At 30.4% G+C, this 18,629-nt stretch overlaps 1 protein-coding gene across 1 annotated transcript; it reads left to right on the forward strand.

The window, feature by feature from the left end:
- Positions 1-7,595: 7,595 nt before the first annotated feature.
- LOC124841369 (monocopper oxidase-like protein SKU5) lies at positions 7,596-11,924 on the forward strand. Its single transcript, XM_047317629.2, has 9 exons — positions 7,596-7,996; positions 8,234-8,343; positions 8,433-8,703; positions 8,835-8,973; positions 9,548-9,914; positions 10,195-10,560; positions 10,641-10,719; positions 11,231-11,430; positions 11,534-11,924. Exons 1-9 carry the CDS (start codon positions 7,856-7,858, stop codon positions 11,634-11,636), a joined length of 1,776 nt encoding a protein of 591 aa, XP_047173585.1. The 5' UTR covers positions 7,596-7,855; the 3' UTR covers positions 11,637-11,924.
- The last annotated feature ends 6,705 nt before the right edge of the window (positions 11,925-18,629 follow it).

Genomic DNA, 18,629 nt, shown 5'->3' on the forward strand with positions numbered 1-18,629 from the left:
CATTATGAAAATTCAATTTCGTTACATTCATATAAATGTCTCTTTTTTAAATAAATGTGTCACCATATTACGTTAAGAAAGATTTACTTGTTTTTAGTTGATTAGTATGCAAATTTTAATCAACATTTCATATATTTAATGTATTTTGAATTGGTATTTAGGTGACAAATAAAAGTGGAGATATGAAGTCATCCATAATTAAATATGCATAAAAAAGTCAACATAAAGTACAATCAATAGAAATTTCATTAAATATATAAAATTTTAATTAAAATATATATACTAATGATTAGTGATCCCAAAATACTTAATTGATCAATTGAAGATTCAATTCAAGAAGTGTAACTATTTTTTCATTTTGTTTTTATAGAAAACAAATAATTGGAGTAATTCAAAATGAATGTAATACTTACATTTTATATTAAATTTGAAAGGAAAAACAAATACTTGAGAAAATTATCATTTATGGAGAATCATAAAATCCAGAACTTGATTCTGATATCACTTGTAAGCATTTTTTATAATTTCAATTAAATGAAAATATGGATCTTGAATTTCATGTTTCTCCGTAAAACTTACTTGTATATATTGTATAATTATTTCCTATCAATTGTTCTTCCTTTTCTTACTCATCTTTAATGCTTCCTTGATGATATAAAAATTGTCAAGAATGTTTTTTCTCTGTCAAAGTCATAATTTCTTTTTCTTTATAAAAACGTTACTTTTTCTCTTTCACTTTTCATATACTTAATGTGTAAACATAAGTAAAAATATATTGTCAAGTTTAAAAATTAAGATTTTTATTATTTTGAAGGGGAACAAAGAGGGAAAATAATGATAGACCGAATCCGAATAAACAAAAATGACATTGTAATAACTCAAATGTGCAATCATTATCGGTAAGCAAGAAGGTAAGAAAAGAAAGAAACCCTACAAAATGAAATCTAAGCGAAAAGGACTTTCGATGTTATGCGGATTGGTGTTGGTCTTGATGAGTGCATTTAGCAAAGGGAAAAGGGTATGTTGGGAAGAAAGGTGTGGAAGCATTGGTGGTAGGTGTGGTGGAAAGTAGGTACTTTGGGTTTGAAGGTGAAGGTGAAGGTGAAGAAAATGAACGTGAAAAAGAGTTGGATTCAAGAGGTAGAAAGGGATGTGACTACCTTCTAATATTGTTAGTATTAATTTAATAAAGAAAGACCACATTGACTTATTTACAAAATATATTTTACAATCACCAAATAATCGTTGTCAAGTGTTATTAATGATCTATTTTACACTAACATCAACTTGATTAAAAATATTACATTTAATTATAAATTGATTAAAACATGAAATGACATTTATTAAACAATTTAAAAATAATTTTAATTCCGAATATCAAAGTTAATACCTACTTATCTTTATTTTAATGTTCTTAAACTAAAAGCGTGATTTTCTTAATAATTAAAATATTAATTTTTAAATTCCAAAGTATGTGATTAACTAGGAAGATGATAATATGCATATAAAGTTTAACAGTCAAGTCTCAAACCATCAAAGCTCGGCAAACTTGGATCCATAAAAGAATTTTGCAAATTCCGTAGGCATGTTAGACTTGAGTTTGGTTAGTAGAGACATAAGTTCTTCATTTTAAAGTCCCAATGGATCATAACATTAATTGATTAGCAGAAAAATTACAAACTTCTGTCTAAGACATTTGACTAACATCTTCAAGTACTTGCAACTGTGCTTATTTATTTGGCTTCATTATTTCTAGTTAGACATTGTTTGATGACTTTTTGTTATTGCCCTCCTTTGAGAATATCCACGGAAGACAAGTAATACATTAAATATAAACTTAAATTAAGAAGATTTTATATGTAAAAAATAAAATTAAAAAAAATATTCTATGATAGTCTAATTAATTTATGACTAGACCGTTTACACAATAAAAAATGTTCATTAAATCATTTAGAAATTAAGAGACTGTATCCTACAAACTAAACAATTATTTTTAAACAATGATTAAGTTTGATAGTGATTAGCTTACACCAAAATATGATTAATATAAGTTGGACCATTATTAGATTGTTTATAATTTGAAACACATCCCAAGATCTATAAACACAAATTTGATGTAATAAAGTAGATAATTTTATTTATTATGCATTAATGGTTGAAGTAGCATAATCTTTACTTATTTTAACATCAGAGAGTACTTTCAGAGAACACTTTCAGAAAGTATTTTCTGCAAGTATCATCTTAATTTAATTAAACGGTACGAAAAATAAATGATAACAAAGATAACAATGAAGACACTCAAAACTTAATGAATATATAACCTTAACCCATAAATAAAAGAATATCAAAACATAAAAATGAAAAGAATCTTAATTATTTATATAAAAAGCAATTAGGTTTTTGACTTAGGAATTTAACTAAGAATTGGTGAGACATAGGTGATTAAATTATAATATATTTTAAGGTTGATATAAGGAAGAGTCCTTGAGGATTGGGTAAGTGTCCTTGAATGATGAGTAGAATAGCATTATAATTTCTCCAACCACCACCTTTACAGTCTGTTGTCCCATCTCAATGCGCTTTTAATAGCATTTCAATCCCATGACCCTTCAGTTGCCATGCTGGTGTTTCAAAACTTGTACGCAATTTCCTTTCATTTATTTATTTTACTCCAAGATAACTTACTCATTTTATTTTAATCTTCAAATAATAATTCCTTTCTTTTACTTTTTTGGCGTGCTTAATTCTCCAAAGGACACAACATGGAATTATCCTAATCCATTACTAATTATTTTCCTTCCCTCTTCACACCCACCTGCCTAGGAAAAGCATAAGCAAAATTATGCCACACCTCACCATCAATTACTTACCTTCCCGCAATAACAACTCTAATTTTTTTTTTTATCAATAATTTGAGTTATTTCTCGACAAAATCTTCTTACTTTTTTTAATGAACAGTTGAAACCTCTAAAGTTTCTCACACAGTATTAATCAGATTTATATTTATTTCCTTTTAGTGTCTCAATTCTAATTTTTGCATCATTTTAATGTTAATGTTTATAATTGAATCGAGTCCATTTTTTTTCTTTTTAATGTTTATATGTTAGAATAAACGTTGAGTTACTGATCATTTTAAACCGATGTAATCGTTTTATTAAACAACAAAAAATTAAATACTTTATCTAAAAAAAACGATAGAACACATTATTTATAATAACTACGAAGCTTATTAATAAAAAAATAGAATAAAGTTTTTTATTTATTTTGCAAACAACCTTTACTGAAAATTGAAAAAAAAAATTCAAATTAGGTTTTGAAGAGCGAAACTTTGGCCCGAAAAATATAATAATATCTCGATTAGTGCAATTAGAAAGGGAAAGGGGTTTTTGAAAAGTTTCATGCTTTAACACTTGATTTAAATAAAACAATAATTGAAGGATTTTAGGTAAAGACAAATGATAAGAAAAAACTAGATTCTAACAATTAAAAAGAAAAAAAAAGGATTTAATTCAGTTATAAACATTGTGTGCATATTCTAACCTTTCATTTTAACAGTATTCAACTATTTAAAATAACATGTAACTAAAAAATATATATACATAATGTAGTGTTATTATAATTAACTCAAATATAATTATAACACACACCAAAATATATGCAAGGGTCATATACGATTAAAATTAATATTACGCAGGTTTAAAAAGTATAATAGAATTTAACAAAAATTAACATAACTGGAAACAAACATCCTAAATCCATGCTTTAGCACCACTCCTGACCTGGATCTACGGAAACATTCACCTTTGCTTACACTATTAAGATGATCATTACAAACAAAAAGAACATAGACAAACACACACACAAAATATTAACACATGAATTCATATTAACAAATCCTAAAACCTAGAATAATTCATTCTAGACTTGACCATCCAGATATATGTATTAATATTAGACTCTAGCGAGTTATGAACATGTGGTGACCTCTACTGCTCTACAAAGTTATTGTCGATGAGTTTCATCCTACCACATTCAAAGTTAGTTTGTTAATGTCTTTGACAAAGGTAAAGTTCCTATACTAAGACCTTCCACTCATCTCTCCACATACCTCATCCTTCTCTACTTGAGATTGAATGGTTATTAAAGTGTCAGGATAACTCTCAATATAGAATCCATATATAAATACACATATTACTTTAACCACTAGTAATTGTCCTTGGATTAGTACTAATCATTCACATATCATATTATAAACTAAACCTTGTTTTAACATTCACATAATCACACATATTAAACACATCATAAGATATATATGCAAAGTAAGTTAAAATTATGATATTTTCACTCAACCATCAGACCTACTTGCTCAGTGAGTAGTGCCTGATATCACACTCGCTCAACCACTAGATCTGCTGGTTCAACAAGTAGTTATTAACAGCACACTCGTCCAATGATCAAATAGTTCACTTAGTGAATAATTCCTGACAGCACACTCGTATAGTGACCAAATAGCTCACTCAACGAGAATAACACCAAAACTTATAAATTTAAATTCTTCCAAAAGTCACCCAACGAGCATATTCTTGCCCAGTGACTGTCAAGTTAATGAACTCTAACTTTAGTCTCGTCTAGCGAGATTTTTCTCACCCAATGAGTACCAAGTTAGTAGCTCTCTGACTTTGACTTTGTGCAACGAATTTATGCTCACCCAACGAGTCTGAATAATTCTGCATAACAGAATTATGCAAATTTATGTCATTTTATTTCTACAAAATCAGTCTAACACTAACCACAAATGCTAAATCAATCAACCATCATAGTATACACAATTCAATTACTCAATTCACCTCAAATTCGATCTCAACCATACAACCTATCAACATTTCAACATATGATCACTAAAGACAATTCAAAACTCCTAACTCAACTCAACAAGTCATATTTCATCAAACAACTCAATCACACAAATCAACTATCATACAAACATACAATAAGTAATTATAAGTTACCTATCAATTAAAATCAATGTAATTAGTTTCCCTTAACCGATAGATAATCAAACCACTATAATGATCCTATAATAGCTTCAAAAGTACAAGAAGTTCTATCTACTCCTACCAATAACATAAACACAATCAGGATATACTGTTAAAACCAGTTATCAGTAAAAAGTCCTATAGAAGACTCATACCCAACATGCAAGCTAGAACCATCTACATGCACACAAAAAAACACATATACTAAGAAAATAGTAGAAATCATTTTACTCTTTTGTAGAAACTAATTAGATAAAGTTGAAAATCTCGTCTCAAGGATTAGTCTAACAATCTCCAATCTTTAAATAAATGAACAAATGGTTAGAAAGTTTTGCGAAAAGATAAAAAATTGAAGTTTTTAGAGATATTATATGATTTAGAATAATAAAACTCGTTTATAAAAATTTATTTATATATTAAACTTTTATTATAAATAATCGACTTTTATTATTCTAAATATACTATCAATTTTAAAACATGATGTTTTAAACTCCTACATATATACTGATACAATATTCAAACATTCAGATTGATTTTGTTGGAGAAGTAACATAAATATATAAAGTAAATATAATGTGTATTTAAAATTTATAAATAAGTGTAAAATTTCAATCCTATAAATTGATTTTATAAAATTAAATTAGACTTAATATTATAATCATACAAAATCTATTAAATAAAATATTTAATTTTATAAAATTGATTTAAATTTAATATTAAAACTATTTAAAATTTATCCTTACTAAATATTTCATTTTATAGTATTAAATTAGATTGATTTTATATAATTAAATTAGATTTGAAGTTACTTTTTAGAAGATTTTAACGAAAAGACAAACACAAAATCTTTTACCAGCTTTGCAATACAAAGTTTATTTTATTTATGTTTGGTGGATGGACCAGTTCATAAATTCAGGCTAATTTTCCTGAATTATTGTCAGTCAGATTTATTCTTCTCAAATTGTTTTTGCTAAATGTCCCTGATTAGGGTAGACAAGTGACAGTGTTGGTTGAAATGTCACCTTTATCACTAAAATTAAATCGAATCATATGAATCATGGTGGCTTGCTTATTCTTTATAATACTTGTACGTTTGTGTTTTTGGACAAGTAACTCAAGATTTCCCGACTTCGCATTTTTGCGTGTATCAATGATGTTTAACTCTGTCAGATGTTACTAGAAAAAAGATAAGGCCACGTCAGGTAATCATCATGTTATATATATCACATGAAAATAAATTTATTCGAATTGAAGAAATATTTTTTTTTAAATATTTACTATCTATTAAATTAAAACAATTTTACGGGAATTGATTCACAGAGTTCATACATTTTTATTTTCATTTTGGACCACAGGTATTTATTTTCATTTTTTTATATCTATTGTATTCTGACACATTTTCCAAACCTTTATTTATCACTTTCGGAGCACAGAATCACCGTTTTTGTTTCATCATCCAAAAAAGACAGTTGGATTGTGCAAGCTTAAACTTGTGTGATAAAATTTGTGCCGACTAATTAAAACAATAATATATATGGTGATATATTTTTACGTTTATTTATTTGACACAGTGTAAAAATAAAATAATTATAAACAAAGAAAATTATGTTTTTTTTAAAAAATAAAAGTGTTAAAATGAATATAAAAATGTATATCAAATTATTAATTTTTCGATGAGTTAAATTTGTTGTAATAACAGGTGAATTATAATGTGATAAATTTGAGTGAAGAAGTGTAAAATACTGATTTTAAGGAGAATTTGAATCAATAAATCTGGAACCAGTGAATGACAGAAAAGATATTATTACTTTTACTTGTAATACCGGTATTCTTTGCTGCAAAACCGTTTTCAGCTTTAACTAATTAACTGACATAAGAAGAATAAGAGTTGTAATGTGGTGAAAATAAAAATCTGTATTAAGAAAAGGAAAATGGTTGAGAGGCATAGAGGTGTGATTGAACACTTTACATGGCTGGACTCACGTGGTCTGCATCATGATGATGATCAGGGACCGTTGTGGTAAGTCAAAACGAGAAAGCGAGGATTAAACGGTAATTACGCTGAACAGAGTGTTGGCCCCACTCCCTCGAGTAGTGGGCCCACTAGAAGAATGGCTCCCGGCTGGCAAGCATGTGGCGCTTTTTGCAGAGATCCGACCGTTGCAACGCAATTTACGGCGTTGCCACTAGCAAACCAAAACGGAAAGTGACCCCTCCATCAAACACCAAAATTAATTAATTATTATTTAATTCATAATCGAATAAAACAAATTGCCGATGCATATATACTGTGTCCCTTTCTTAATTTATAGAAAAACAACACATCACAAAGAACGCTACGGTCCCAACAACGGCTAGATGCACAATTTTATTATATGCCTTTGTATGTTTTTGTTAAATAATTCAAATTCTCATATTTTGCAAATATATTATTTTATATTAAATAAAAGGTATGTGATGATTAAGTTAAAATTAAAATTGTAAAATAAAGTTTTGTACAGTGAAGAAAGAAATTGAGAAGGTGTGAACTGGCTACTGGCTGTCATATTAGGTTGAGGTTGATCGGGTGTATGTCTCCTACGTACTTACCCTTTTTCACACCACACCTCACATTGCTGCTGGATTAGAGTCCTTCTTCTTCTTCTTCTTCTCCTCCCACTACCCTCTTATTTCTTCTCTGTCTCTACTCTCTACCACTCTCAAACTCTTCTTTCTAAGTTCCTTTTGATAATGTAAAATCAGAGGAAAGGAAAAAGCTACGCTGCTAACTTGCCTCTAAATCCTTTTTGAGGGAAAGAAAACCCTGAAAGTTCCACACAATGTCTTCTTCTACGGCTTTCTTCTTCTTTCTCGTCAACGTCTCCTTACTTCTCACCCTCTCTTCCGCTGCGGATCCATTTGTTTCCTACAATTTTGAGGTCTCTTACATCACTGCCTCTCCACTTGGAGTTCCTCAGCAGGTTCTCTTCTCTCTCTTGCTCTATGTTTAAAATCTCCAGCTTTACTTCCAGATCTGCTTCATGGGACGCTTCTAGATAGTAATGTCGTACTTTAATACTTTGCTTAGTGAAGGGTTGTTGTTATGTGAGTGCGGTTACCAGGTGTTTGTTTGTTTGACTCAGTCACGGTTTGGTAGGTGGGTGGAGCTACGGGATTTTGGTGCTGCCTCTCATGTCTTGTCTGCATTGTTTTTGCAGGTCATTGCTATCAACAACAAATTCCCGGGTCCTACTATCAATGTGACCACAAACAACAATGTTGCCGTCAATGTTCGGAACAAATTGGATGAAAGCCTCCTCATTCATTGGTATGTTGACTTCTTGTTCAGCTTCAAATCTTCATAAGGAGCTTAGATTTGTTTACTGAGCTCAACTTTATGGAACTTTCTCGAGACAGGTCTGGGATTCAGCAGAGGAGGAGTTCGTGGCAAGATGGTGTTCTTGGCACGAATTGTCCCATTCCTTCTAAGTGGAACTGGACTTACCAGTTTCAGGTCAAGGATCAAATTGGAAGCTTTTTCTACTTCCCTTCCCTTCATCTTCAGAGGGCTGCTGGTGGATTTGGGGGTTTCATTATAAACAACCGACCCATCATTTCTCTTCCTTTTGATACCCCATATGGGGACATTGTCCTTTTTATTGGAGATTGGTACACCCGCAACCATACGGTTAGTGTGATAGTTGAATTTTTTTTGGAAACTCCTATTTTTACGAACATTACTACAATTCAGTTCATACTGGTCAAGTAAATCATAACACGGGTTAAACTATTTGTTACTGGTTCTGCGTTGGAATGTAGGACATGAGGAAGGCCCTAGACGATGGAAAAGATCTTGGCATGCCGGATGGTGTTCTCATCAATGGGAAAGGCCCATACCGATATAACGATACACTTGTTCCTGATGGCATCGATTATGAAACAATTGAAGTCCATCCTGGTAGGTTCTTAGAAAATTTAAATTTAAATTTGTTTTGTAGTTTCTCTAATGTTATGCTTCTTTAGGAGTATAAACGAGGAATCCTTGACTAATACGCATGTCTGCCTTGTGAGAAAAACAATGGGCAGAAAGTTAGGAAAAAGCAAGCAAAGTCTGTCTTATTATAGTGGCGTATATAAGTTTTGTTTGGATAAATTTTTCTACAATAAAAGAAAAATGTAAAATGAATGGATTTTTTCTCATAAGCTACAATAAACTCACACACTCAACTTTTCCAGACACTTCTCTAACTTTCCAAAAGATGAAATGTACAAGTTAATTTTAGCTTATAAGAGAAACATTTTATTTTACTTGCTTTTTCTTTTTCTTAAGAAGTGCATAGGAAGAAGTTTATCCAACGCAACTTGGTACGTTGATTATATCTGTTGTGTATATGTTTATGATATTTGAAAGGAAAGGTTCTTGTGGTTGTCACCGCTCTAGCCATTATAATTTGTTTCCTTGGATGACTTTGGCTCCAGTGTTATGTCATTTTTTATAATGATTTTGATGGTCATCACATGATGCACAACAGGAAAAACTTACCGACTTCGTGTACATAATGTTGGAGTATCAACAAGTCTGAATTTCAGGATCCAGAGTCATAACTTACTTCTAGCAGAGACAGAGGGGTCTTACACAGTGCAACAGAACTACACTAGCTTAGATATTCATGTTGGGCAATCTTATTCTTTTCTGGTAACCACGGACCAAAATGCAAGTTCAGATTACTACATCGTAGCAAGTGCCAGGTTTGTGAATGAATCACGTTGGCAAAAAGTTACTGGAGTTGCTATCTTGCGCTATACAAATTCCAAGGGGAAGGCGCATGGTCCTCTTCCACCGGCTCCTGATGATCAATTTGACAAAACTTACTCAATGAACCAAGCAAGATCCATCAGGTCTGTGCTGCAATTTTATGTACTCGTTTGTTTGTGCTTCAAACTTCAATCTTTAGGAATACTGTCAAATGAAAAATCAATTATTCTTGGTATTAAGTTTTTCTTTCTCTATTGTTTTTGGAAGTTTAAGTGGTTAAGAAATTTTCAGACGTGTTGAGCCTCTAAATATTGAATGCTTTGTAAATGAAAATATGAGACTTTCATATATTATTATTAGTGAATGATTCCACTAGAACATATGTAGATTAGATTCTGAAATTTCTTTTTGTTAACTGTGCAGATGGAATGTATCAGCAAGTGGTGCTCGTCCTAACCCACAAGGGTCTTTCAGATATGGTTCCATCAATGTGACTGAGATTTATGTATTAAAAAATAAGCTACCTGAGAAAATTAATGGGAAGAGGCGAGCAACTGTCAGTGGAATATCTTTTGTCAATCCTTCGACTCCAATCAGGCTTGCTGACCAGTACAAATTGAAGGGAGTATACAATCTAAATTTTCCCACCAAGCCTATTACTGGACCACCTCGTGCAGAAACATCAATCATTAATGGAACCTATAGAGGATTTATGGAAGTTATATTGCAGAACAATGATACCAAGATGCATACCTATCACATGAGTGGATATGCATTTTTTGTAGTCGGGTACAAACTAATTCCATATCTTTTAAAGTTCGATTCCATGTTTCAGGAACCAATAACGCAACTCAATTTGTTGCTTGCAGGATGGATTTTGGTGATTGGTCTGAGAATAGCAGGGGCACATATAACAAGTGGGATGGAATAGCTCGCAGTACAGCTCAGGTATAGTTTTATCTTAGATTGTGTGTCTGACTCCTCCTGAACACTAAAATCATTGAAACTTTCATATTTTCAAAAGCTGTCAAATGCTTCACTAGAACTTCTGTGCTGTTCATACCACGAGTTCATAGTTAGTAGTTTCACATTCTCACTCAGGCTCCTGGAGAAGTCTTTGATTCATGGAATTTGAAAAATTGGAACTTTTTGCTGCAACTGTAAATTTAATAACTCTTGTTTATCCTGTAGCTAACTCACGTACTAGTTTGGTCATGCAGAACTCATAACCTAGGATGAAATGTAGAATTGAATTGTGCCATTAATATATGTAATCTGTGTTCTCTACCATTAAAATTTCAGAACTGATGTCTTTATCGTAGCTTCCACAATTGGTTGTATTTTCAAAGTTTGTTTTTCACATACGTACCTTAAAATTAACTGGTGCTATATCATTCAGCATCATGATTCGTAAAAGTTATAATCTAACATTTGTTTGTTTCCAATGTCTCTCATTCAGGTTTACCCTGGAGCATGGACTGCAATTTTGGTTTCCCTTGACAACGTAGGAGTATGGAATCTCAGAACAGAAAACCTTGATTCATGGTACCTTGGTCAGGAAACATATGTCAGGGTTGTCAACCCAGAGGTTACCAACAAGACTGAGCTGCCCATTCCAGATAACGCCCTCTTCTGTGGCGCCTTAAGTAAATTGCAGAAGTATGTTACAAATCCTTCTCCTCCAACTACCACCATTAACTTTGATTATGAATGGTTCTAATTTTGAGTCCAACTGCTTTGTTTTTGTTTTGTTTTCTTTTAGGCCTCAAGTTATTGCTTCTGCGGCATCACCAATCAATGGGAATACGCTGAAGCTGTTTTTCACCTGGCTGATTGTATGCGCCTGGATCCATGTATTCCAGTAAAGAAGCACATTCCGGGTCATCCTCTCTTAGTTGCTTGCCGGTGGACCTTTTGGCTTGTTGGTGAGGTTTGTGGTTGAGTTCTTAGTTTTGTAAGTCTTGTTTATATTATTGATCTTGCAGTGGTTTTGACTTGTATTCTTCCTATTAGCTTTTAATGCTTGTGGTTCCGAGTTTAATTTATTGGGACTTGTGATTCTTTTAATGCCTATAGTTGATGTAGTAATGACAATTAATCACACTCTCTCCATACATGTAACTTACCTGCCGACGAGATTTCCATCGTGGTCACTCCTCCTTTCATCTTTATGTTTGTGTAATTTTGTAGCCATGCAAGGGTCAAAGATGCATGGACCCAACGGAAGATTCTTCTCTAGTTGTTTTACAGATATGATCTAGCTAGCATTTCTTTAAAAAACAGAAGCGAAAAGGGAAACAACAAATTGACATAATGACACGACCAAACCGAACATTTTTCTCTTGTACGTTTGCATGGTCATTTAGCTGGATTTTAGCCTTACTGAGCTTGGTAGATGCTATATTTTTGCCTTACTGAGCTTGGTAGATGCTATATTTTAGCTTTGAAATTATTGTCCTGCACTCTTCTCTATATTCTTCATTTTTGTTATGACTATTTTTTGTCCATGAGTGGCCGTTACAACTTGTTATCTTGCCCCCAGGTTGAAAGTGACAGTCCATAAATTTTCAATCACAATTTCATCTCTCCACAGATAAAGCTTAAAAAGTCCATGACTTTTCTCAAGGGAAAAAAAAGTGAAAGAAAAAGCCCGTGCTTGACATGCATGAAAATTAACTAAAATGTGCACAATATTTGCGGATCTTGTAAGCAGTACAGTAATACAATAAATCACAAGGTCCAATATGCACATTTACTTTCTTACTTGAATATGAAAGTTTTTAAGATTTCGAAAAGTAGAAATATAATATGTAAGTGAAACATTTTTTAGAATGTAAATAATGTTGAAAACATATTTTCTATTACTTTAACATTTATTATTTAGTTAGTTGCTTGTAGACCTTTATTGTTAAGAAATAATATTCAAAATATAATTTTTTAATCAAATTATAGTTAAAAATCACATATAATGAAACAATTAATTAATTTGTGATAATTTATAATTTTACTATTCTTAAATTTTGAAGAGAGTAATTTCTCTAAAATATTGCGAATTTTAAACCCAACTCATTCTACCCATCATATATATATATATATATATATATATATATAAATCCTTCCAGATAATTCCTGAAATCTTACTTGACAATTTTAGAAATAAAAATAAAATATACAGAATTTAAACCCAATATATACTTAATTATTATCAATAAGAATATCTTGACACTATCAATGTGTTTTTCTTTCTCAGCTTGGATGTAACTGTTTTAAAGTTTATTGTCACTTGAATATTATTTTTGCTTACTTGAGTAACATATATGTCACTAATTTTTGGAACCATTGGATTCTATAACGATGTTATGATTTTGAATTTAAGATTATATTTCACAGGTTAGTTGTGTAGAATTGAGTTAAATTTAAAGTTTACTTTTTAACATGGTATCAAAATCATGAATTTGATGAATATTTAAGATTATTCTCTTTTCGTTATTAAATCATCCTTTAATATCTAGTTTCATGCTCAATATATATGTTTTGACATAAGAATGTGTCCTAGAGATTTCACATTACCTAAAGATAAAATAAATTTATAATATATAAAATAGATGCAAATCTTATCTTCTAGTTTAATTTTATAAGATTGAGTTAGATTTAATATTTACTTCTTAATATAATACGATATAATTCATGTCGTATTGATTACTCTTTCACTAATGACAAATAACAGTGAACAATATTTTGCTAACGTTGTTCTCAATAATATATAACACTATTAATTACTGAAGTATAAACATGTTTAATATATCAAGAAGTTCTAACATTATTTTACAAAATTTTAATGAGAGTCCTAAACTAAAAGAATTATTACTGTATATTTGATTTTTCAATATTTTTTTTTATTATTGCCTTTCTAGATTAAGTAAAGTTGTCCAAATTTTTATTTATTTCAAGTTACCATAAACTGATTCCAGGAAACAAGTACACATATTGCATAATTGTAAGGACTGAATTACAATTATTTTTTTAGTTCAGCTAATTTTTTTAAAAATTAAAGTAGCTGCTGATGTTAATCCTTAGGTGTTAGTTTGACTGTCAATGTAAATCTAGAATAATTGTATAAATTAACCATTACTATTTGTTTGTTAACAATTTTACTAAAAGAAAAAATATCCTATTATTCACTATGCCTTATTTCTAAATAGAAGTATTTATGGACTTTTGAAATGCGTTCATAAGATCAAAATTATTTTAACAGCTATTAATATGATAGATGAAAACATAAAAATATAATTAACATTTCTTTAGTTATATTAAATAAATGTTTTGTCAATTATGGTAAAAAAAGAGAGTATATTTGTTTTCTTGAAACTATAATAATTTTTTTTATCACCCTAAATTACTATTTTCATTAACATTATTATTATTATTATTATTATTATTATTATTATTATTATTATTATTATTATTATTATTATTATTATTATCACTTCAATGTTCATTTTAGAAAATATATTTTGAAATAAGTAGAATATATTTTTAAATGTTTTATCTGAATTAAAGAAGAAAATAATTTTTAGAAATCTTATTCTTAAGAGCCTCGTTTAAAAAAAGAAAACAGTTTAAAAGGAAAAGAAATATCTCATACGCGAAGATTTGGAGAAAGCGTCCCATATGTGAACAAATACTGCTCCGACTATCAACACGTTACATCCTTAGCTCCCAACATTTTAAACTATTTTTTCAACTTATCAAACAACAAACCAAAACGTCAAAACCACATCATATACATACACTATCATTATCTTAAATATTCTTCTCAAATAAACCAATTTGATAGATTTTTTATTTTTAAAAGAAAAGTTTTTAGGTTTTAATTAAATTTCTTATTTACTTTTTATTAATCAGATGATGTAATTTTAATTGTGCTTATTATTGAAAATACTTAAATACCTATATATATATATATATATATATATATATATATATATATATATATATATATATATAATATATATATATATATATATATATATATATATATATATATTGAAATTGATGTATGTCTTTGTCAAATCTTTCAAGTTAATAATAATAAATTTGTGTCTTTTATTATTTATTTCTTTGTCATATTTATTTATTTATTGATTTCATTTGATATAGTTCTTATTAAAATTAAAAATTTATTGTTATAATAAAAATTGTAATAATTTTAATTTTAATTATAATTATTTTTTATAAGATGATTGAAGATAGAAATCATTAATTAATCCAGATAGACTCAAAAGAAAATTCATGAGATTAATTGTTTATTAGTACAATTGTTCATTGTTTCCAATTTTTAATTTTAGAAAAGTAATACACCTCAGCACGAGGCATGATGTTTATTTAAGAAAGGCTGATTATAGATTAGCATCTCCATTTTAAAATAACAACTCTTTTATTTCTTGATATAATAATAAATATAAATAATTTTGTATTGTTAATATTTTAATAAACGGGGTCGTAACATGATTAAGTTTTGGATTAAATATGTTTTTAGTCACTGAACTATCAGACGATTTTGTTTTTAGTCCCTGCTCAGAACTTTGATGGTTTTTAGTCCTTATAGTTTTGAAACTCTGAGTATTAGTCCTTAAAAATGGACGGTGTTAAGTTTTTGTGGATGTGGCAAACGGCGATGCCACGTGATCACTGATCTCTGCCTTCACTCTCTGCCATGTGGGATGTTTAACTATACTCAGAGTTTCAAAACTATAAGGACTAAAAACCATCAAAGTTCTGAGCAGGGACCAAAAACAAAATCGTCTGATAGTTTAGGGACTAAAAACATATTTAACCCTTAAGTTTTTTAAAGAGAGTCTCAATATATATATTACAATCTTGGAAAAAGAGCATTAAGTATTTAGGAAAATCTTGTAATTTAAAATCGAGGATTTGAAAAAAAAAAGTTTTGATTGTGATTCCAAATTCTACGTTCAAAATATATATATATATATATATATATATATATATATATATATATATATATATATATATATATATATATATATATATAATATTTTCTAACAAATTTATATGTTGAATACGAGGTGATAAAATAAGATTTAACTCGTTAATTAGTCAAAATGTTGGATTAAATTTTTCAATTTCTCAATTCATTTTGACTATCACCCAGTCGTCAAATTAGTGAATAAAAAATGGAACGAGTAAATTGATATAATAGTTCATTATTTTTTAAATTAAATATTAAATTTTATATTATTTTATTTAAAAGATGTATAATATAATTTAAATAACATAGTATAATTTATTTTTTAATTGTAAGAACCTAGAAAATATAATATTAGAATTCATAGATGTATTAAAATAATGAGACCAAATATTTTATTATAAAATAATTTTATAATATAAATTAAATTTTCTAAACTCGTCTCATTACTTAAAACACACTCTATTTCTTTAGAACTTTTTCTCTTTACTTCTTCTTACATCTCTCTAAGTGTTCTTGCTCCTAAGTCATTTGTTTAATGATCAGGAGGTGTTTAAATGATCACAATGTCAAGGTCTAAAAACCTAATCGACCAGTCTAAAGAATAAAACACATAAGTTTCAACTCTTTTTTCCTCTTTCGTTTTTAAATATGTTTTAGAAGAATATAGTATTGTTGCATGTGTAATCATGTCTCTCCTACACATTCTTGGTTCATCTAGAATTCTAAGGATTTTGTTTGTTTGTAATTTGGTGTTTCATAGGTTTGTCTAGGTATTTATTGCGTTTCAAGCGATCAACGGAAGGTTTCTTTGAGTTAAGCGGTTATTTAGTATTAAGGGAAACTAGGGCTTGTCTTAGTTGTGATTGTAGAGTAAGTATTTCTATAACTTATAGACGTTTTAGTAAATATTGGTGTGTTTGGGTAAATTTGATGTATGCTAAATTGATGTTTTGATGATATGGTGTTATTGTAATTGGTATGATAACATGATTGTTGATGTATACTGTTATAACTGTGGGTGATAAAGATATTTTATTGTTTGAAACAAAGTTCTATTAGTTGTGAAAGTATTAACCAAGTTACTTAGATTTCAAGTTTAAAAAGGAGAGATTTTGGGGGGTGAAATTTAGAAATAAGTATAAGAATGTTCTGGGAACTGTTTTGATAATGATTTGAAACTTGTTTGGAGGGTTAGGTGGTTAAAAACTGTGTGCAGCAAAAGGAGTGGTCTATAGTAGTTGTTGTCTAGTGTTTTTAGTGTAAAAGAAGGGTTTTGAGTAGTAAAATGTTTAGGTAAGTGGTATATTCTATTTTGGAAGGTTAGAAGTATTTTATTATAATTATTAGGACTCTTCTAAGTACTAAAACAAGTAAAATCTATTATATAAGTGTAAATAGCTTCATTAGGTTGAGTTTTTGGTCTAATTTAGGGGTTTTAAGGGTTGGAAATGGAAAATAGGATATTTGGGACGAATCTGAGGTTTTGGAGAGTGCTAGTAAGTATATTTAGACTTGTTTATGCAGGTTGTAAACTGGTTTGAAAGTTTAAAAGTGTAGAATTGAAATTGGGTAGCCTGTAGGAGTGAATTTAGGTTTTAAAGGATCAAGTTGAGTTACACTAGGCTTCTCTAAGTTTTCTCAAGGTTTGTAGGGTCCAAGGGGTCTTTAGAAGTTGGGAGTGAAGTGTCAAAGGTCTGGTTTTTCATGTTTGTGCTACTGTCATGGTGTTGAGCGCCAACTCTCCAGCGTCTATGTACTACCTTACTGTCTCGGGGACGCTGAGCGACAGGCAATAGGGATGGCAAAAAACTCGTACCCGCAAGTATTCAGGGATAAAATCCATTACGGGTATTTATTATCCATGGGTAAGAGGTACCCGTAGGTAGTGAATATTAACCCGCTTGTTAACGGGTCGAGTTCAGGTATCACACTATCCGTACCCGCGGGCACCCGCTACTTGTTTGAAAAATGAAATTACAATTTTATCTCATTAGATTTTCTTTTCTAACTATTCAATCTTTTGAAAAAATGGGTCAAAGCCCAAATCCCTATTTATGGTTTTCTTTTTCAAATCAGAATAAGAAAAAAAGGAGCTGCCTCATTCCTTCCCTTTTGGTTAGTCGCGATAGTCAAAGAGCAAACCCTAAATCTTACTTCTTTTATACATTCCTTTCATTAATATTATCGTCATAAAAAAAGAAAAGAAAATGAAGTTCAACCCTAGGTGAACGACTCCACTGTCAATGTCAGCATTCATGGCAAGAGGTGGCGGCATGGTGTGTCAAACGTCTAGCATGAGTAGTTGGCGAAGGGCTACCTGCTTGGATCATGTTGGTGGGAGGACGTCCCATGGAACAACGAAGCTTCTCTTGTGCGTGCGAACATGAGAACGAAGGACTGAGTTGCTGCAACCAGCGAGGGCGACGTCGTCAGCAACGGTCTCGGCCGGCCAGAGGAGGACGTGACGCTGCTAGGGGGATGAAGGATAGTCGGCTACCGCTAGTGAAGAGACGACTGCTCTCTTTGAATTGAAGACCTTAAGGTTTGTGAGTTCTGAATAAGAAAGAAGAATATAGTCTTGGGCCAGAATTTGGGCTTGGTAATGCACAAATTGTTGGAAAAAATCGGCAAATGTTTTTTATGCGAGTATCCGCGGGGTAGCGGGATGGGTAACGAGTACAGTTTTTTACATGTGGGTCGGGTTGCGAGTAGACATTATCTGTGTCCGATTCGACCCGTTGTCATTCCTACCAGGCAAATAGAGGCTGGGACGCTGAGCGCTAAATTCTGAGCATTGAGCACTACCACACCAATTTTGGTTTTTTTTTCAGGTTTTAGAAATATCAAAATTCGGAGTTTTGGGTAT

Source organism: Vigna umbellata, chromosome 1 (assembly GCF_029865625.1).
Source record: "Vigna umbellata cultivar VRB3 chromosome 1, Vumbellata_1.0, whole genome shotgun sequence".
Lineage (NCBI taxonomy): Eukaryota > Viridiplantae > Streptophyta > Magnoliopsida > Fabales > Fabaceae > Vigna > Vigna umbellata.

Excerpts from the sequence above, each read along its gene's own strand:
- LOC124841369 (XM_047317629.2), top strand. The coding sequence starts at position 7,856 with ATGTCTTCTTCTACGGCTTTCTTCTTCTTTCTCGTCAACGTCTCCTTA. Across the intron at positions 8,974-9,547 it reads AACAATTGAAGTCCATCCTG|GAAAAACTTACCGACTTCGT; the intron begins GTAGGTTCTTAG and ends GATGCACAACAG. Across the intron at positions 10,720-11,230 it reads TAGCTCGCAGTACAGCTCAG|GTTTACCCTGGAGCATGGAC; the intron begins GTATAGTTTTAT and ends TCTCTCATTCAG.